At 33.4% G+C, this 18,604-nt stretch overlaps 1 protein-coding gene across 1 annotated transcript in view; it reads left to right on the top strand.

Moving 5' to 3' along the window:
* The window catches only part of LOC106874031 (contactin), a 223,550-nt gene that overhangs the window by 72,818 nt on the left and 132,128 nt on the right, over positions 1-18,604 (top strand). Inside the window, exons 8-11 of the mRNA XM_089354118.1 lie at positions 2,729-2,761; positions 9,786-9,945; positions 13,742-13,837; positions 15,291-15,524. Of these exons, the coding sequence (XP_089210244.1) occupies positions 2,729-2,761; positions 9,786-9,945; positions 13,742-13,837; positions 15,291-15,524 (523 nt within the window). The remainder of the gene's footprint in view (positions 1-2,728; positions 2,762-9,785; positions 9,946-13,741; positions 13,838-15,290; positions 15,525-18,604) is intronic.

The raw sequence follows: 18,604 nt of genomic DNA, 5'->3' as shown, positions 1-18,604 counted from the left end.
GTGAATTGAGTCTATTATGTTACTTGTTCTTATTGTATAAGTAAAACAAGTTAGACTACGGCCGCATTTTTAAATGCTTATTTTCAAAGTTTTTTTAGTTTAGTCAGGAGTAAGGTTAGTGCCTACGACTATCAGGTCCTCCGAACTGATAGTGAAGGATAGAGGATCGTACCCTCAAACCAAAAACCTAGCCAGAAAGCTCTCAATAGAATGGGCTTGACTACACTTATCCAAGTTGTCAAGTAGTTCAGTTCTACCACCGAGAACACAATAAGATGAAACTACTTCCGCGAAGTACCCAGTCTGACGGTCTTACATTCTCACCAATCTATCACCTTCGATGAATACTTTGCTAATCAATCCAGAAAAGATGAAAGGTAAAGTTGACCTCGACGGAATTTTGGGGAAAAGAGTCGGAACAAATACCGCGAAGCATTCTGTTCGACTGTTTAACGACTAAAGTAGCTTATCACGTAATATGTTAGTGATATCTTTTATCTTTAACTTGTTTCAGTCAAATAACTGCGGTCAAGCTGGAGCACCGCTTTGAAGGGTTTAGTCGAATAAATCGATCCCAGTAATTGCTTTAAGTACGTTACTTATTCTATTGGCTCTTTTGCCGAACCACTATGTTACAACAAATGGTGTGTTTCGGAACAAGCACACAGAAGTAGAGACACAGGAACGCGCGCACTCGCACACACACACACACACACACACACACACACACACACACACACACACACACACACACACACACGATGAGCTACTCACAGTTTCTACTAAATTCACCTATATGCCATTGACCGGAGGGAGCTATAATAGAAGACACTTGACCACGGTAACCCGTAGTGGCACTGAACTCGAGACAAGATGATTATAAAGTGAGTTTCTTAACCACACAACCATGTATTTATGTTTGTCATAGGAACTCAAAAAGATACAAATATACAAAAGTGGTATTTCTAAAATAACATTTCGAATTACATTTATTTCGATTTACTCCTCTCAAGCACAAATTTAATGCATTTCTCAAGAGATTTTCTTGAAACAATTCAAACGATCGCATAAATTTTATACCTCGTTAAAGAAACCTAATGTTTCGAGCAAAACTTTCAGTTGAAATTATATCTCTCCAACAAAAGCTTCTTTTCCCTGGCATATAATTTAATCCAAAGTTTAATATGTATACAGTATATATTTAACCGATGTTAAACACCACTAGCTTCCTCGGGCTCTACTCATTTATTACATATAAGATATTTTAGAAGCCTGTGTTCCGAAGCAATATGGATGCATAAACAATGGTAGTTAATACTTTATTCGTTATGGAATTAAACATACTTTGCTTCTCTAATAAAAATGTTTTATATTTAAAAATATATATATAAAATATTTTCTAAAATATCTTATATTTCTGATATAAACTTGCGAACTTAAGATTGACGAGTCTGTATAGTATCAGAATAGAAACTGATGTTTCTATCATATCATTTGCATTGCTGTATATATGTAGTAAAACTATTCTAAATTATCTGCTCGACCTTGATATAAAAAGAAAATGTTTACAAACGATATGACCCACTGCTTAAACAACAAGGGTTCTGTAAAATTAATGAGTATCTTGTTTGTTTACTACGATCAAATTCTCCAGTCAGTTTGCAGAATACAATAGAATAACTCTTCAGCATATTACTTGAGATATTTTATTGATATTTATTGTATACCTCACCTGGAGTCAGCAAACAGTTATAAACTTATTAATATAAACGTAGAATACTGGGGTATTTTGGAAGAGATGAGAAATAAGTTACATGATTAATAATCCCCCTGAGGCTATGTAAATATAGTGAATTAAATTCTACTTCGAAACGAAACTGTTCAGTAGATGCTGTGTCTTGCTTTCTTATAACTCATTACAAAACTAATTAAATCATAGAAGAGTGGTTATAGCTGGCAGAGCTTGATGTAAGTATTAATGGGCTGCAAAAACCCCGATCAGTTGAGAATAAGTTAACTCATTGTTTCTAATTATAACACAATACGTTCGCTTGAGATATTTTCCGTCAATCATGTAAAACCTACAGTCGATTAAATAAACACCAGGATATGACTGGTGGTTATTCTATGGTATAAGGAGGACAAGTAGATGGCTGACTCTTCAGAGCATCGGACAAAATGTCTTGTGGGCATTTGTTCCGGCTCTTTACGTTCCGAGTTCAAATCTCATCAAAGGTCAATCTTATCTCATCCTTCCTTGGTCGATAAAATTACGTTACTGGGATCACGGTATCAACTCCTAAAAATTGCCGGTCCTCCGCCTAAATTAGAAATCATCCTGAGGAGTATGGAAGCATGAAATACAATGAAAACCACTGTTATATTTAACTTCAGAAAAAAGTAAATGGCATTAATGATTGATTCACCTGACCTCAGTCCACTCGTCCTCTACTAACCTTTTGTAGTTATTCCCCTGCCCATGTTTTTCTTACAGAAACCGAGTTGCATCTACTAAAGACAATCTCAACTGTCTCAACGTTAGCAGTATTGGAGTCCAACAACATAATGGGTCAGACACTTTCCCACCCAACAAAATGATTTGAAAATACACCAACCTATCGTCACTAATAATTACTTAAATAATATTTTACCTTCTTTATTCATCTCCAATTTTATCCTAGTTTCAGATTGAGATTGATAATTTCTTTTTCATTTTCTTCCATTACAGAAAGTCATTCAATCTGGCGAAGGAATTACTAAGGTGAGGATTAAAAAAATATTTATCACATGCACACTCATATTTGCTATCTTACTGTATAACTGATATATGATTTTGCGAGTCTTGGAAGCATATAGGGCAATTTCAGGATCAGTATAAAAACGAAAAGAGGCAGATGTTTAAACTCAAGTCAGGCTTTATCGATCAGACGCAGGATCTAAGGTGCTACTATCACTTTTATTTCTATCATTATCTCATACTTATATCACTCGATAAGTGCGTTAACAATGTACGTGTCAGTGGAGTAAGCAGTAAACTAAGATGAAACCGACGACGACACATTCATCTTTACTAGAATGTGTGAATGAGAATGCTTTTTATGAAGAAGTATATATATATATTTCGTATGTGTATTTCGTGTGCAAGATTCTTGATGTGGATACGTGTGTTGAAAGAAATGCAATTAAACCTTGGGAGAGGCATTATGCCGGTGATAAACACACGCACTGGTTCAGTCCTTTATTAATTTATATAGATTTTTGTTAAATTATTTCATTGCACTCTTGAAATCTCTTCAGTAACTTGTCTCTCCACTTCCATTTATTTTGAATATATTCAAGATAAATGGAAGTGGAGAGACAAGTTACTGAAGAGATTGCAAGAGTGCAATGAAATAATTTAACAAAAAACTATATAAATTAATAAAGGACTGAACCAGTGCGTGTGTTTATTACCGGCATAATGCCTCTCCCAGGGTTTAATTGTGTATATATATATATATATATATATATATATATATATATATATATATATATATAAATATATATATATATATATATATATATATACATATATGTTTTCGTATTCTATTCTCTATTTTAACGTAGTATTTTCGCGCGACCTCTTGCTTAAAACGCTATAGCTATTAGATAACGTCTTAGTTTCAGTTTGAATTACGGACAAATATGGATAAGTACTGTTTTTACTTTGCTAAAGATTTTCTACTCTTTGAAAATAATATGTATTCTTGTTTTTTATATTATTTATTTGGTTCTTTATAGATTATTTTTAATAGGTAACTTATTTAACACTTAATTATTTATAAGTTATAGTTTCATTTCAACATAATATTAGAACTTCGATTTGAATAGTGTTGTTATATTTTCGATTATTTTTGATTGATAATATTTGATTAATAATTAGTCTTTATTGTTTATAATATCGTTAAAGGTTTTTTTTTAATTAAAACTTTGTATATATATATAAAGTTTAATCTTTTATTCTTAATAATTTTTTTCTTTCCTAATTTTTTCATTCATAATTTTTTCATTCATAATTTTTTCATTCATATTTTTATTCTTACGTTTGTAGAAATAAATATTCTTGTATTTTTCTATTATACAATTGATTTTAATGATAATTAAATAAACGTTTTTAGCTTTAAATAGTATAGCTTTAACTATTACACCGGTTAAATATGTACTAATTTTATCTTCATTATTATTTTAAACTTAAACTTCGTTCAAATTGTATTTAAAACAAATATAATTTAAAACAATGATAATTTATGTAAGCTGTTTTTTTGTATATAATATACATGTTATTATAATGGAGGAAGGGAGGATTATTGAATGGTTATTATTTTGATATTTTTAATAATTTTTCTATCTTTATAAAATAAGTATTTCATATTAATTCATTTGGTACTTATTGTTGGTTGAGATATATATATCTAATTATTGTTCTACTTAAGATCTGACGATTAGCTATATTTTTGAATAGAATTTAATTTTCGATAATTTCAATTGATTTTAATCGATTTAAATTTCCTTTCTATTTGAAAATTAGTTATGAAACACGTGTAATCAGTTTATTATATTTATCTTATGATATTTACTTTGCTCTATATTATACTCATTTATTGTGCTTTTAATTGTTAATTTTTCTATATGTGATAGTGGATTTTCATCGATGAGTTCTTGAAACTTGGTTATTTTCCCTAAAACTATATATTTTATATATATATATATATATATATATATATATATATATATATATATATATATATATATAAATGAATAAGTTGTATTGAACGGTTTTTTCTTTTTTTTTAATATATACATATCCTTTTCTAATGTACACGTTTTTAATATAATACATGTAAATTTATAATATCATATCAAATTGTATCATATCGTATATATTTACCCATTATATTTTAAATCATACTGTACGTTTATATATCGTAATGTATTATCTTAAATTGTCAAATATTTTTATACAACTTAGAAACTATGCATGTTTATAAATATTTTTAAATAAATATTTTAAACATTCATGATATTTCTGAAGTTTATAACGTTGTATACGCCTGTATACTTTATTTTACCTTACTCTTTAGAGATTTTAGAGACTTAAAACTATATATTTATTGATTCTAGAATGAATTGAACACACACACACACACACACACACACACACACACACACACACACACACACACACACACACACAATAAATCTTGCGTGGGATATACGGTATTGTTCTTGTGGTCTTCCACCTTTATATATCCATTCTTATTATAATGTGAATTCTAGCTCATGCTGAGCACTTCAACTCTAGCCCGTTTTTATGTATTGTTATATTAACAATATATAATTATACAAAAAAAATTACAGCTTATATATATATATATATTTCGTATGTGTATTTCGTGTGCAAGATTCTTGATGTGGATACGTGTGTTGAAAGAAATACAATTAAACCTTGGGAGAGGCATTATGCCGGTAATAAACACACGCACTGGTTCAGTCCTTTATTAATTTATATAGTTTTTTGTTAAATTATTTCATTGCACTCTTGCAATCTCTTCAGTAACTTGTTACTGAAGAGATTGCAAGAGTGCAATGAAATAATTTAACAAAAAACTATATAAATTAATAAAGGACTGAACCAGTGCGTGTGTTTATTACCGGCATAATGCCTCTCCCAAGGTTTAATTGTATATATATATATATATATATATATATATATATATATATATATATATGTGTGTGTGTGTGTGTGTGTGTGTGTGTGTGTGCGTATATATATATAGCCCGTTTTTATGTATTGTTATATTAACAATATATAATTATACAAAAAAAATTACAGCTTATATATATATATATATTTCGTATGTGTATTTCGTGTGCAAGATTCTTGATGTGGATACGTGTGTTGAAAGAAATACAATTAAACCTTGGGAGAGGCATTATGCCGGTAATAAACACACGCACTGGTTCAGTCCTTTATTAATTTATATAGTTTTTTGTTAAATTATTTCATTGCACTCTTGCAATCTCTTCAGTAACTTGTTACTGAAGAGATTGCAAGAGTGCAATGAAATAATTTAACAAAAAACTATATAAATTAATAAAGGACTGAACCAGTGCGTGTGTTTATTACCGGCATAATGCCTCTCCCAAGGTTTAATTGTATATATATATATATATATATATATATATATATATATATGTGTGTGTGTGTGTGTGTGTGTGTGTGTGTGTGTGTGCGTATATATATATATATATACATATATATATATATAAACAAAGATTACTTATCTCATTAAAATGAGGATGAGGCAACGATACGTATACGTGTGACGAAAAAGAACTTTACTTTCCTATCCTTAAAATAAAATTACTTTGAGAATGTATTTCAATCAAAATATATCAAATACCGAACAGAGTAAAAATTCTATCTAAGTTAGAAATAATTAGTGAGCTAATTCTAAGGGTAGCGAGATTTATAGGGTCGTTGCATGCAGGACAAAATGTTTAGCCGTATTTCTTGCAGCTTTACATTTTGAGTTCAAATTCGGCTGAGGTCAACTTTGCCTCCCATTGCTTTCGGAGTCGATAAAATAAACATTGTCGAACACTAGGACAGATGTTAACCGGCTTTCCGCTCCACTCATACATGGTGTCCTCATGCTTGTATTTAAAAAATGTGGAATGCTGCAAATTTCAGTCGTTATACATGGAGAATTTCAGAGTGAAAACTGTTCAACGAGACACATAAACAGATGAAAATTAACTGAGCTCTCTGCAACGGAGGTTACGTAGCTAAGAAATACCTGAAATTTGTGTGCGGGACATAAATATATAAATAGGCGTCTCCTATTGCTCAGTCCACCACCCGCCACAAGTAAAGGAGAGGGCAGAGAAAGAAGCCATAAGTGTCAAAAATATACAGACAAACCCTAAAGCCTTCTACAGACTTGCAAAAACGTCTACTTCAGTGCGGTACAAGATAGGGTCACTGTTTGAAGAAAATGACTCACCGACTGCAGACTCTTAGCGGATAAGTGAAATACTGAATGTACAATACAAGAATATTTTCGTTACTCTGTTTGGACACTTGCAAATAGCTATGCCTGATGCGAACTTTAGCACCACAGCTTTATACAAAGAGAGGGCAAATATTGATAATGTCGAAATCGAGGAAACTGTTGTAATATCAGCCATTGATGAAATGAGATCAAACTCAGTCACAGACCCTGATAGATTCTCAGCAATCCTCCAAAAGGAATGCAAAAGGGCTCTAGCAAGACTACTACAGATCCTATTTCAGAGCTTTCTCGCAAAAATGATAGACCTATCTCTCCAACCTCCCATGTCAGCATAGTCATGGAACGCGTTTTCAGGAGTAAATTGAAAATGACTTCCTCCCTGACACCCAACATAACTTCTGCTCAAGAAGGAGATGCATTACTTCATTCTCTGACCTTTGGGCTTCATAAACTTCTTAATCTTGCATGACTTCATCTTTTCAAATTCTTTCTTGTACGATTTTTTCTAGATCTTGTTGGATTCTCTTTCTATCATCATCTCTGGTTATTCTCTTAAGTAATGAAGATAACCTTTCTCTGATTTCATTATTTAGTTAATATTTTTTCCAACAGTTATAATGGATCCTTTCACGGATGAAAGCATTTTCTGCCCTTTCCGCTACTCTTCGAGCTTTATATGAATCCACTGGTGTCATTGCATTCAAGCCAGGTAGTATTAGCTTTGGGTCTCTACATTTACACAGGAAAGTTAGATGGTTTGAAAGACGAGCTAGTTTCTGATGGAGTTTCTCTGTATGTCTCCATTGAAGTCTAATGTCGGCTCCGTACCGATTAAATAATACAGTTTTCCGTGATGAGGAATTATGTACATTATTTACACTCGACGGATATTTATCCTCATCTTGTTTGTTGTTAACACAACGTTTCGGCTTATGTACTCACGAGCCGAAACGTTGTATTAACAAGAAAACAAGATGAGGACAAATATCCCTCGAATGTAAAACAAAAAGTGGATATGATATATATTGATTTTGAGAAGGCTTTTGATAAAGTTCATCATGGGATGTGTCACAAGAGTTGTCATGTTGAAAAAACATGCGGTGTTGTCTTTCATTTTGCAGGGGATTAGGAAGAGATAATCCTATCAAACGCAGATCATTGCCGTCTGTGGATATAGTTTTGGCTTGGCCTGAGGTGTTGCTTATCGGTGGGACTCAGCTTTTCTGTCCGCTGCTTCATATTGCGTAAAGACACGTTTTTTCAACACTAGTGACTATGCGGTAAAGAAATCTTTGTCCACAAGTAGCCTGGTGTCGAGCGAGCAAACTGGCGGCTATAGAGATGCGTTGGAGTTTGTTGCTTTTGTTCAGAGCGTGTGGCACCTTTGCATCGATGTTTTGGACCTTATGCTTCAAGTGAAGGTGACGGGTAACGGTGTCAGCAAAAGTATTAGCAATGATATTATACGAGCATTCCATTTGCTGGGCCAATTTCTGAGGGGCATGACGCGGATTCTCATAGATGTTTAAAAGATCCTCACTGAACTGAATAACTCGGTTGGAACGTGGAGACTCTGTGAGGCCGAATTTCCCATCCTTGAAGCGTAAAAATCATTTCTATGCAGTTTTTGTTTTAGTAGTAGCATCTTTTTCGTATATAGAACAATGTTTAAACATATTTGGCAACTTTGGAATCTTAAATGAAAGCAAAGAAAAGCAGGTGTTCAAAACGTTCATTTTCTTTCTGCTGCGCACTACGTCGACATTTATTTGAAATTATTTCAAAAATAATAAACAAAAACTATTGAGGAAGAACAAAGCTACAAAAATCCCCATGAAACGTAAGATAAATACATTTTTCGTTTTAATTCAAATAACATTTGATAGAAACGAACGAATTTATCTGACAACCTAGCACACACTCACACACACTTATATGTATGTATGTATGTATATATGTATGTATGTATGTATGTATGTATGTATGTATGTATGTATGTATGTACGTGCGTACGTACGTACGTACGTACGTACGTATGTATGTATGTATGTATGTACGTACGTATATCTTATTGTCTTTATATTTACTACTACATTTTCCAATGTGTCATTTCCTAACTCAAAATTGCAGGGTATGCGTTGAGGGAAATTTGGATGCCATTTCTTGCAGGTCGAGCTACTGCTGGAAAGCCTTCCTTCGTTGAGTCGAAGTAACTTTGCTGGTTTCTGTGAATCACCACATTAGTTAGTCATGGTCGAAGAAAATATGATGTAAGACGTTCCAATTGTGACTATCTTATCGTACAGGAACTATATTCTTTTCTACTATAGGCACAAGGCCCAAAAGTTTGGAGGAGTGGGCCAGTCAATTAGATCGATCCCAGTACAGAACTGGTACTTAATTTATCGACCCTGAAAGGAAGAAAGGCAAAGTCGACCTCGGCGGAATTTAAACTCAGGACGTAAAGACAGACGAAATACTGCTGAGCATTTTGCCCGGCGTGCTAACGTCTCTGCCAGCTCGCGCCTTTATCTTATCAATAATGATGATGGTAATGATGACGATAGTGCTTGATGATGATGATGATGATAAGGAGGAGGAGGAGGTTTTTAATGATATTGATAATAATAACAACAATATGTGTTTGCGTATGTGTGTATAGGTGAGCATTATGCTGTGATAAGTTATTAATGCGAACTGTATGTCTTTTTTTTTCTCTTTTCAATGGAGTCTGGAACCGAGATAACATCAAGTAGCAGGTATACTCTTACGAATGGCCGATTAACTATCAGCGATCCACAAGCAGCTTTTGACGAAGGTTATTTCCAGTGTAGTGCAGAGAATGATTTCGGTCGTGTATTAGGAAACCCCGTTCAAATTACGTTCGGAAGTAAGTAAATAATGAAATAAGAAAGTTAATTATAAACAATGTTGCACATTTTTGTATGTGAAATATGCGACATATGTATGTGTGTGTGTGTGTGTGTGTGTGTGTGTGTGTGTGTGTGTGTGTGCGTGTGCGTGTGTGTGTATGTGAATAATGTGCATCATACGTGTGTGTGTGAATAATGTGCATCATACGTCCATAAGAGAGGACCTCTCAAGATGAATACCGCAGTGCTCGGCGTTCTAACAAAACGTTCTCATTAAGTTAGATATAAAGATTGCTTTTTGTAATCAATATTGCTTTTGTTGTGAAAAATTATGTGCAGCCAACGAGTGCAGTCTCGCTCAGTTCATGTGTTTATCTCGTTGTGGCAACATACCTCTTGTGTTTTTCCCAGTGATTTTGTTTAGATTTGTGCATTTTTTGCTATTATTTTATGATAATTAGTTGTGTTAGCCATGAATCCTAAGAATGCTAGTTCAAAGGACAGTGCTGAGAAAAAGAAAAGGCTGATTACGATAGAACAGAAGAAGGAAATCATTGATGAACGTGAGATTGAAATGCGTGTAGTGGACATAGCACGTCAATACGACCGAAGCACGTCGACGATCTACACTATCCTGAAGAAAAAGGACGAGATCAAAGCTGTAACAACAGAAAAGGGTGTCTCCAGGCTCTCTAAGCAACGCACATCTGCCCATGAAAGGATGAAAAAATTGCTTCTCCTGTAGATCAACGAGAAGTGACTCGCAAGGGATACGATTACGGAGACCATCATCTGTGAGAAAGCACGGGCGGTGTATGGAGATCTCTTGAAGCAGAACCCTGGAGCATCGATGTAGGATACATTAGCAGATGCATTTAAGGCCAGTCGTGGTTGGCTTGATAATTTCAAGAAGTGGACTGGTGTTCATAGTGTCATCAGGTATGGAGAAGCTGCGAGTTCTGACACAGCTGAAGATTTCGTGCGTGAATTCCGTCAGTTCATCGCAGCCGAGGGGTATATCGTACAACAGGTATTAAAATGTGCTACGCTGATGATCCTGCGGATATTTGCTTGTGTAAATATTAACAGGTGAAACCATTGGTATGTAGATAATCGTTTTTTATTTCTTATATTTTCATCCGTCTTGCCCTTTTACAGTCTGGTGTCTTGCTGAAATGTTTTTTGTTGAGAACATATTCTTCGTGGTTAGGTGATTTGGCATCTATTTCAAGCACATAGGAGTCCACTTTTGGCGGCCATTCCTCTTAATCTTGTATGTAATATAATTATAATAAGTCTGGCTACATGGAGTAAATAAAATCATAACATGAACGATTAAATATAAGAAATAATAATTTCTTAAAGTATGTGTTAATCCCCATGTATCCAGACTATATTTACTGACCTGGGGTTAAACTCCAGCAACGAATTTGCTCTCTATATCTGCATTACAATTCGATTAACTTAATAATCTGAACACTGCTGATGCGATTTAAGATACCATATATGTATTCAGTTCTGTTCGTATATACATAAATACATGCATCAATAAGGACTTTTCAGCAGAATCCGGAAACTACAAGATAATAAAACTATCATGTATACTTCGCACTTAGTACTTAAAATTAAGAACTGGGTTTCTCATAGCGCCTAGCTACAGTGAAAACATATCGGGAATAGAAAGTTAATTGTGTTTGCCAAGCACAAACATGAAAATAACAGCAGTAACAGCGGAGGAGTACTAATTCCTTGGTCAATGGATAACCTATGTATCGTCTTTTACATTCTATCACAAATAGTTATTCCCTCTAAAAAGATCATTTAATTTGAAAGAATAAATAGAAAATGTGACATATTTTCCAGACTTAATAACGTCAGTTTTTGGCTGGTGTTTTTGTTGAGTTTGTTTGGTATGATTTACCACTGTTTTTAATGTTGATTCATTCGAAAAGTAGAATAGCCAAGTTGACTTACTGAGCAACATAATACCATATTTATAATTTATATTAGATTTTAGACATTTATTCAAACACACATAAGGAAACATCTTATTGATTTTATCTCGAAAAGTAATGGAAAATAAGTAGACTAAAGTTATTGACAGAATGGAAACTGGAAATTTTCAGATAATGGGTCCTTTATAGTTAGAGAGACATTCACCAACCAAAACCCCATCTAGTCTTTATATCCTGCATACTATGTTTGGCGAAACCTTATAATGTGAGTGATTTTCATGTTATAATAGCATTATTTGTGACGGATACGTTTCTTTAAGTGAAAACATCCTTAAAAATGAGTTCAAATATTTCAGTTTCTCAAGTGTTACCTCAAAGACTGCTGCTGTTGTAGTTGCTGTCGTTTATCATCCAAGTCAACCATAATGGAGCAGACATATTATCAGAGACATTTAAGAAATGACCATCGCATCTTTTTTTCATGCATCGTGTACGCGAACTACATATTCTAGTGTGTCCTATATTTAGGACGGCAAAATGTAATTTACGGGAGATTGGCTGCTGTTTCTACGGACCACCGTAGTATCTCCCTCGTTGACTGAGTTTTATCGTTGTTGTTGTTTATTCCAAGATCAGAAAATTTCGAGCAGACCCATAATAAAATGTATTCCTTTAGTGACTACCTCATATTATTTCTCATGTACTGTGCATCTATACACGATGAATTCTATGTTTTAAAGATTGTAAAGTGTCGCATGAGGAAATATGGCAACTATCTTTTGCAGATCGAGTGACAAAGTAAAGGTTTCGTTGTAGGATTAGTATGCAATGGATATGATTTTATTGGGGGGGGGGGGGATTCTAATGTTTAAAGTATTACCATCGTATATTATATAAAATACCTCATCTTCAAACTGATTTGATATGGTTAACGTTTCTTACCAGTTAAAAGCATTAACAAGTTATTTCTTTGATATTTAAATTAAGTGACGTTGGAAATTGTATGAAATAATTTCAAACATAAACACTGTAAGGTAGAGTTTACTAATCACAGGCATGCTTAGGTTAATAACTATGAGAATACATGTAAATAATGATGTATAAATTTCTGGAGTGAGGTGGTGATACATGACTAAGGGAAGTTTTGTTGCAAGCAAGCTTTTAATGTTTAATGATATTTAGAGAGTGAAATGTATTTTGCTAATGTTTTAACTGAGTCATGAGAAGTTAATAAGTTCAATATATCCACTGACAGAATTAGATTTAATAAAGATTAATGCAACAGATTTGATAATGTGGTCTGTAAATTTAGTTCTAAGGGTAAATAAAGTAACATATTCATTTGTTATAGTATTTAATATTTTGGATATTTTTAGAAATAATTACCAAAGTGTTTATTTTTTAAGACAGAAATTGTTTTAATCTATTTAACTAGCATACATTTGTTTCTAAAACAAACACCAATATTATGGCTACTTGAACATTCAATTATCAAAGATATGTATGAAACAAAAAACAAGCATGATTGTTCTCTAGTATGTTTTATTGTGAAATCTATTTTAAATAATATATTTTTTGCAACAATCACAAAAGAATAAGGTAATCTAATTTGACATGTGGCATGTTACATTGAACAAAAAAAAATTAAATTAAATTAAAGGACTGAACTGTTATAACATTCAAAGAATTAAGGGAAGGTTTTGCTTACCCTTATTGCAAACTGATGTTCAGCAGGTGAATATTTAATTTGCTTTGAACGAAAACTCAAAGAAAAAATAATAAAATAATGTATAAGTAATTTAAGAAATAATATCAGAAAAAAATTTCTTTGCAAAGTTTTCTTTGTTCTTTATTATAGCGCTCGGTGAATTTTCAAACGTTCGACCTGAAGCAGTCCATGTGAAGGCCTATGAATTTGCAATCCTTATATGCAGTGAAATCAGATATAAACCACGTAAGTTTTCCCACAAAGAAAGCCGTCTTTAATTTATAGATTGTTTTATCTCCATTTGAAGTATCTAAGAGGTAAAGGAACCGGCTATAAACAATTACTCCTTTTATTACATTCAGTCAGATTCTTGATTTCATATAAACAGCACGTAAAACTAGAACCTATACCTAAATGGTTCTCAAAGTGACAAATTGCTAGATACCAACAATAAGTGAAATATTTAGCACTCCCACCTTCGTTATCAATGAGAAAAAAAAATTAGATATTCTATACATACAATTTTTGTTTCTAGAGGGCCCTACCTTGCCCGAATTAAAGTTATAAAACATATTAATTTGGATCTTTTCCTTTTGGCCGGCACATAGAAAAAATAATTTTTTTGTAACTAAACACTTTCAAATTTCGTATACTGGTAGAATGTATCATTTAAAACATCATTTACTCTTGGCGTTTTTAAGAAAATGGTTTATTTTTGAAGTTATTTCGTGTTAAAGTTGTCGTATTTCGGTAATTTCAACCAATCAATGACGTCTATTGAGGTGAAAACAATCACTGCTGTGGTTTGTTAACAAGACGTTCTGGCGGTGTAAATTTACTTTGTCACTGTTATTTCTGATATATTTACATTTGAGATACACGTGTATATAGTTTAATCAATTCAGTTATTAGTTATTTAAAAAAAAAATTCGGTTTATTTTGTTTGTGGAAGTATTTTCGTTTTGTTTTAGTTTTTTCGAAATTGCCTATTTTGGGATCTTTTCCCTTGAATAAAATTACTGCCGTTGTTTGTCAACAACAACTATCGGCGGTATATATTTCGTTTGTCACTGTTATTTATGACATCGTTCGTGCGTTTGTACTGGTTTTAGCTTTAGGGTTTTAGGATCAGGGTTAGGGTTTTAGGGTTAGGGATAGGGTTTTAGAGTTAGGGATAGGGTTTTAGGGTTAGGTTAAGATGATGAGGGAGGATGGGTTTTAAAAAAATATGGAAAATCCCTGAAAAAATTATTCCAACAAATTTCTTTATAATCATAATCTTTGCTGTTTGAAAGAGATTTGTATAAATTTTCATTAAAAGATACCCATCTTCCTGAAAGTTACAAGGGAAAGAGGTCAGGTCATGTGAATTTTCCAAAACTCCTCTCTCCACCCCCTCGAATACACACACAGTAGAACCCATTCACACACACACACGCGCACACACATATAGACTGCATGCATACGTGCATATAGCTTATGTATGTAGTCAAATAGAACCGCATTTATATTGTTTGTTCTTTAATAAATGCAAATCATTAATATATTAATACATAAAAATACTGAGATTAATCTATTAATCTATCAATCTATCCGAGAATGTTTACAAAAAAACATTAAGTTAAACAAATTTATATGTACATGTTTAATTGATTTTAATGTGACACGGTCTTCATTTTTTATTGAACACCCACAAAAGGAATCACCTACCAATGGGTTAAAGGAGAGGCTGAGAATTTTGTTCGACCTACTAAACAGAAATACATGTTCATATCTTCAAACGGACGTTTGTATTTTTCGGAAGTTTCTACCGCCGATTTTGGGGTGTACCGTTGTCTGGTGAAACTGACGTCAGCTGTCAACAGCATAATGGAGATTGATCAGCCCCCAAGCCGAATAAGTTTACCGATACCCTTGGTTGTTTCGTTTGCATGTAAGTAATACATTTTATCAAGACTGATTTCAGAAATTATTGTTGGAAACAAAATGATAATTTTACACAAATATACATACACTATTCGTTCTCTATTATTAGGCATTTATTCCTTTACTCTGTTTAAAACTATAAACTGTTTCTTCTCTTGTTTCCTTTAGTTTTGTTTTAGCTAATTCAGCATTATTTTGTAATAACTTATTAACCAATAAATTTTAATTTAAGAGAAATTCGTAGTCACAAACAGTTTAAGAGCCAATATAAATATCTTATAATATTCTTTTCTAATCTACGCACAAGGCCCGACATTTTGGGGGAGGGGGCCAGTCGATTAGATCGACCCCAGGACGCAACTGGTACTTAATTTATCGACCTTGAAAGGAGGAAAGGCAAAGTCGATCTCGGCGGAATTTGAACTCAGAACGTAAAGACAGACGGAATTCCGCTAATCATTTCGCCCGGCGTGCGAAAGTTTCTGTCAGCTCGCCGCCTTAAATGTCTTATAGCATTGAAATACCACTTCTATATTAGGATATCACTTATTAACGGAGAGGCTTTACGTTTTCTTTTTGCAAGATTGTTTTTTTTTAAAGAACCGATAATAATACATCAATTTTTATCATGTATAGCCCAATCTGTGCGAGGTTTGGCCTTACAACTAATCAATATTTTGCGGTTATTGTTTAATCCTAAATAATTCCAGATAGATGAACATTCTAACTTGATAAAAAACATTTTAGCCTTAATATTTCTAAAAAAAAAGGGATGGGAGAGATTGAGATTTGAAAAATAATACTGTGTATAATTTCTAACTCGTTGAGAAAGACTAGAAGCTCAGAGTTCTTTTCCTCGAATTGTGTGCAGGGCAATTGCTGTGACTCTGAAGACATCCATCACCGTAATAATTTGCAGTTTTCAAGGTGATAGGTACTGACCATACGTATCAGGTCTCCATGGCGTACATCTTTTCTTCGATATCCCCATTGTAAGTTAGGATCAACGTTAAAATCGAACCGGACTTTCAAAAGAAGGATTCTGTACGAAAACCAGATTGATGGGCTGCCTGTGTTGTAGCATGAGATTTTGGCGGTAGAAACACGCATCAACATGAACAACATCGACGTCACGCATCTTTGATTTCAGTACGTCTACAGTCAAAGTTGGATGGATTGCCTTTTTACTAGCTTTTGTTTTTGTTTAGTCACATATCAGCACTAATCGGAAGGCTTAATCTGAAGGATCAAAGGGATTCTAACACTAGTCATTCCTTTGTTCTGTATATTTATGAACTTGTTTAATGCGCCCTTCTTTTTTTAAGAATGTAGTGTGTGATTCTAAGAAACATTTGGATGTTATTTCCTGTAGATCGAGAGATCATGTAGCTGACTTCCTCGAGTACTTAAGTGACCGCAATCATCTTTAACTGAAATAGGCGTTCGGTCGTCACCATTTAACTGACTGCCTGTGTTTTGAGTCAGATCCCATTTGTGTCAGCAGCAGCGGCTTTTGCTATCATTGTTTGATTACCTTGCCGTTATGGGTACGAACAATGTGGTATTATAACCGGAACAACATGGGTAGACATACTTTCTATCTCACTAACGTTGGCTAGTTGTTGTTGTTGATGATGATGATGATGATGCGTTTTGTTTTTGTAGAGGGGGGTCATGTGGTTGGTGTCCCACACGTTAGATGAGATGCGAGCGTCCCGGTGGCGGCAAACGATCGACACAAAACCGTGTGAATCAAACTGTTTAATTAAATTTCTATCTTTATACACCTAAGAGGTTAACTTGGTCTTGGTGAGATGATTCCATGTTTTGCTTTCAGCTGTTTTTGCATACGTTCACTATACCTTGTAAAAATATTCAAATATAGCAAAATTCAATAAAATGTTTGGTCTTGGCAGCGAAAACAGTAAACATATCTCTCTATGAATTATAATATAGAGTTTTATCCTTGTACATTCCAACTTCGCATTTTCATTGGAATTAATAAAATAAATATTAGTTATATACAGTATAACCATTGTTTATAATATTTTACCTGGGAGTAGTCGTTTTGGCTATCCCTAGATGAAAATTATTGTCTCCTCTGTGCTGTAGATTTACTGATAGCCAAATAACGAATTTCTTGCGTAAATTATTTTCGCATTAGACACAAATAATGATCATCATTGGAAATATTGGATGACTATAGCCACCAGCAGGCAAGGCACTCAACAAAGAACTTTTTAGAACTCTATTCTTCAAGATGTTCAATTTTTCTTTCTACTTTTATGATTTTCACTTTGGGTTGTCTGTCTCCAGTTTTTTCCAGTTTTGCCCAGTTTCTCTGATTATATTTCAATAGGTATTTTAAGGGTTGTAGGGTCGTTGCTGCCGTTCTTTTACAGTTTTCTTTTTTCCAGTCTGAAATAAAAGACACGTCTTGGAAAGTATGGACTAATCTGTACATTTGAGTTGGCAAATGACAGCAGTTACTTCAGTGCTTTTATTTGTTTCTTTTTTACTTAGATAAGGTCACTGATCATCGTCCGAATGAACCAGCCAAGCTGATTTTAAGAATATTCCAAAGATAGCGCACAAGAAAACGTTCCAAACTTTTCAGAGGTCTGCAATCGGTTGTCAACACTTCAAATCTGTAGTAAAGAATTGAACAGCTATGGCCTTGCAAACAATTATTAATGTATGGCTTCTGAGTTCTAACTTGTTAAATATTCAGGTTTAAAATGGTACTCTAGAGCGAAATATATACAGGAGTCTGATGTCTATAGATGAAAATAAGTGCAAAATCTGAGTCCTCTGGATTAGAGGGTATTTGCGCACAATAAAACAGAACCCGTGTTGTTGTTACTGTTAGTTAACCTCAGGTTAGTGTTAATTGTTACAACAAAGACCTTCCTAACGTTTTGTATTTCCAGAATTATATGTATCCAAAATGCCAAAATAGTCTTTCTTTTGTTAAGACAGTAGCGTGTAATTTTAAACGAATATAATTGCTATTCTGAGTGGTTGATTAGAAACCCTTGCATTAGATTCAGAAACCTGTTTTTCCTCGGTGTTTTAGAATGATAGGCA

The sequence above is a fragment of the Octopus bimaculoides genome, chromosome 6 (genome assembly GCF_046866305.1).
Source record: "Octopus bimaculoides isolate indiv1 chromosome 6, ASM4686630v1, whole genome shotgun sequence".
In the NCBI taxonomy this organism is placed as follows: domain Eukaryota; kingdom Metazoa; phylum Mollusca; class Cephalopoda; order Octopoda; family Octopodidae; genus Octopus; species Octopus bimaculoides.
Note: the sequence above shows the minus strand (reverse complement) of the source record. Positions and strands in the feature narration are given on the sequence as shown.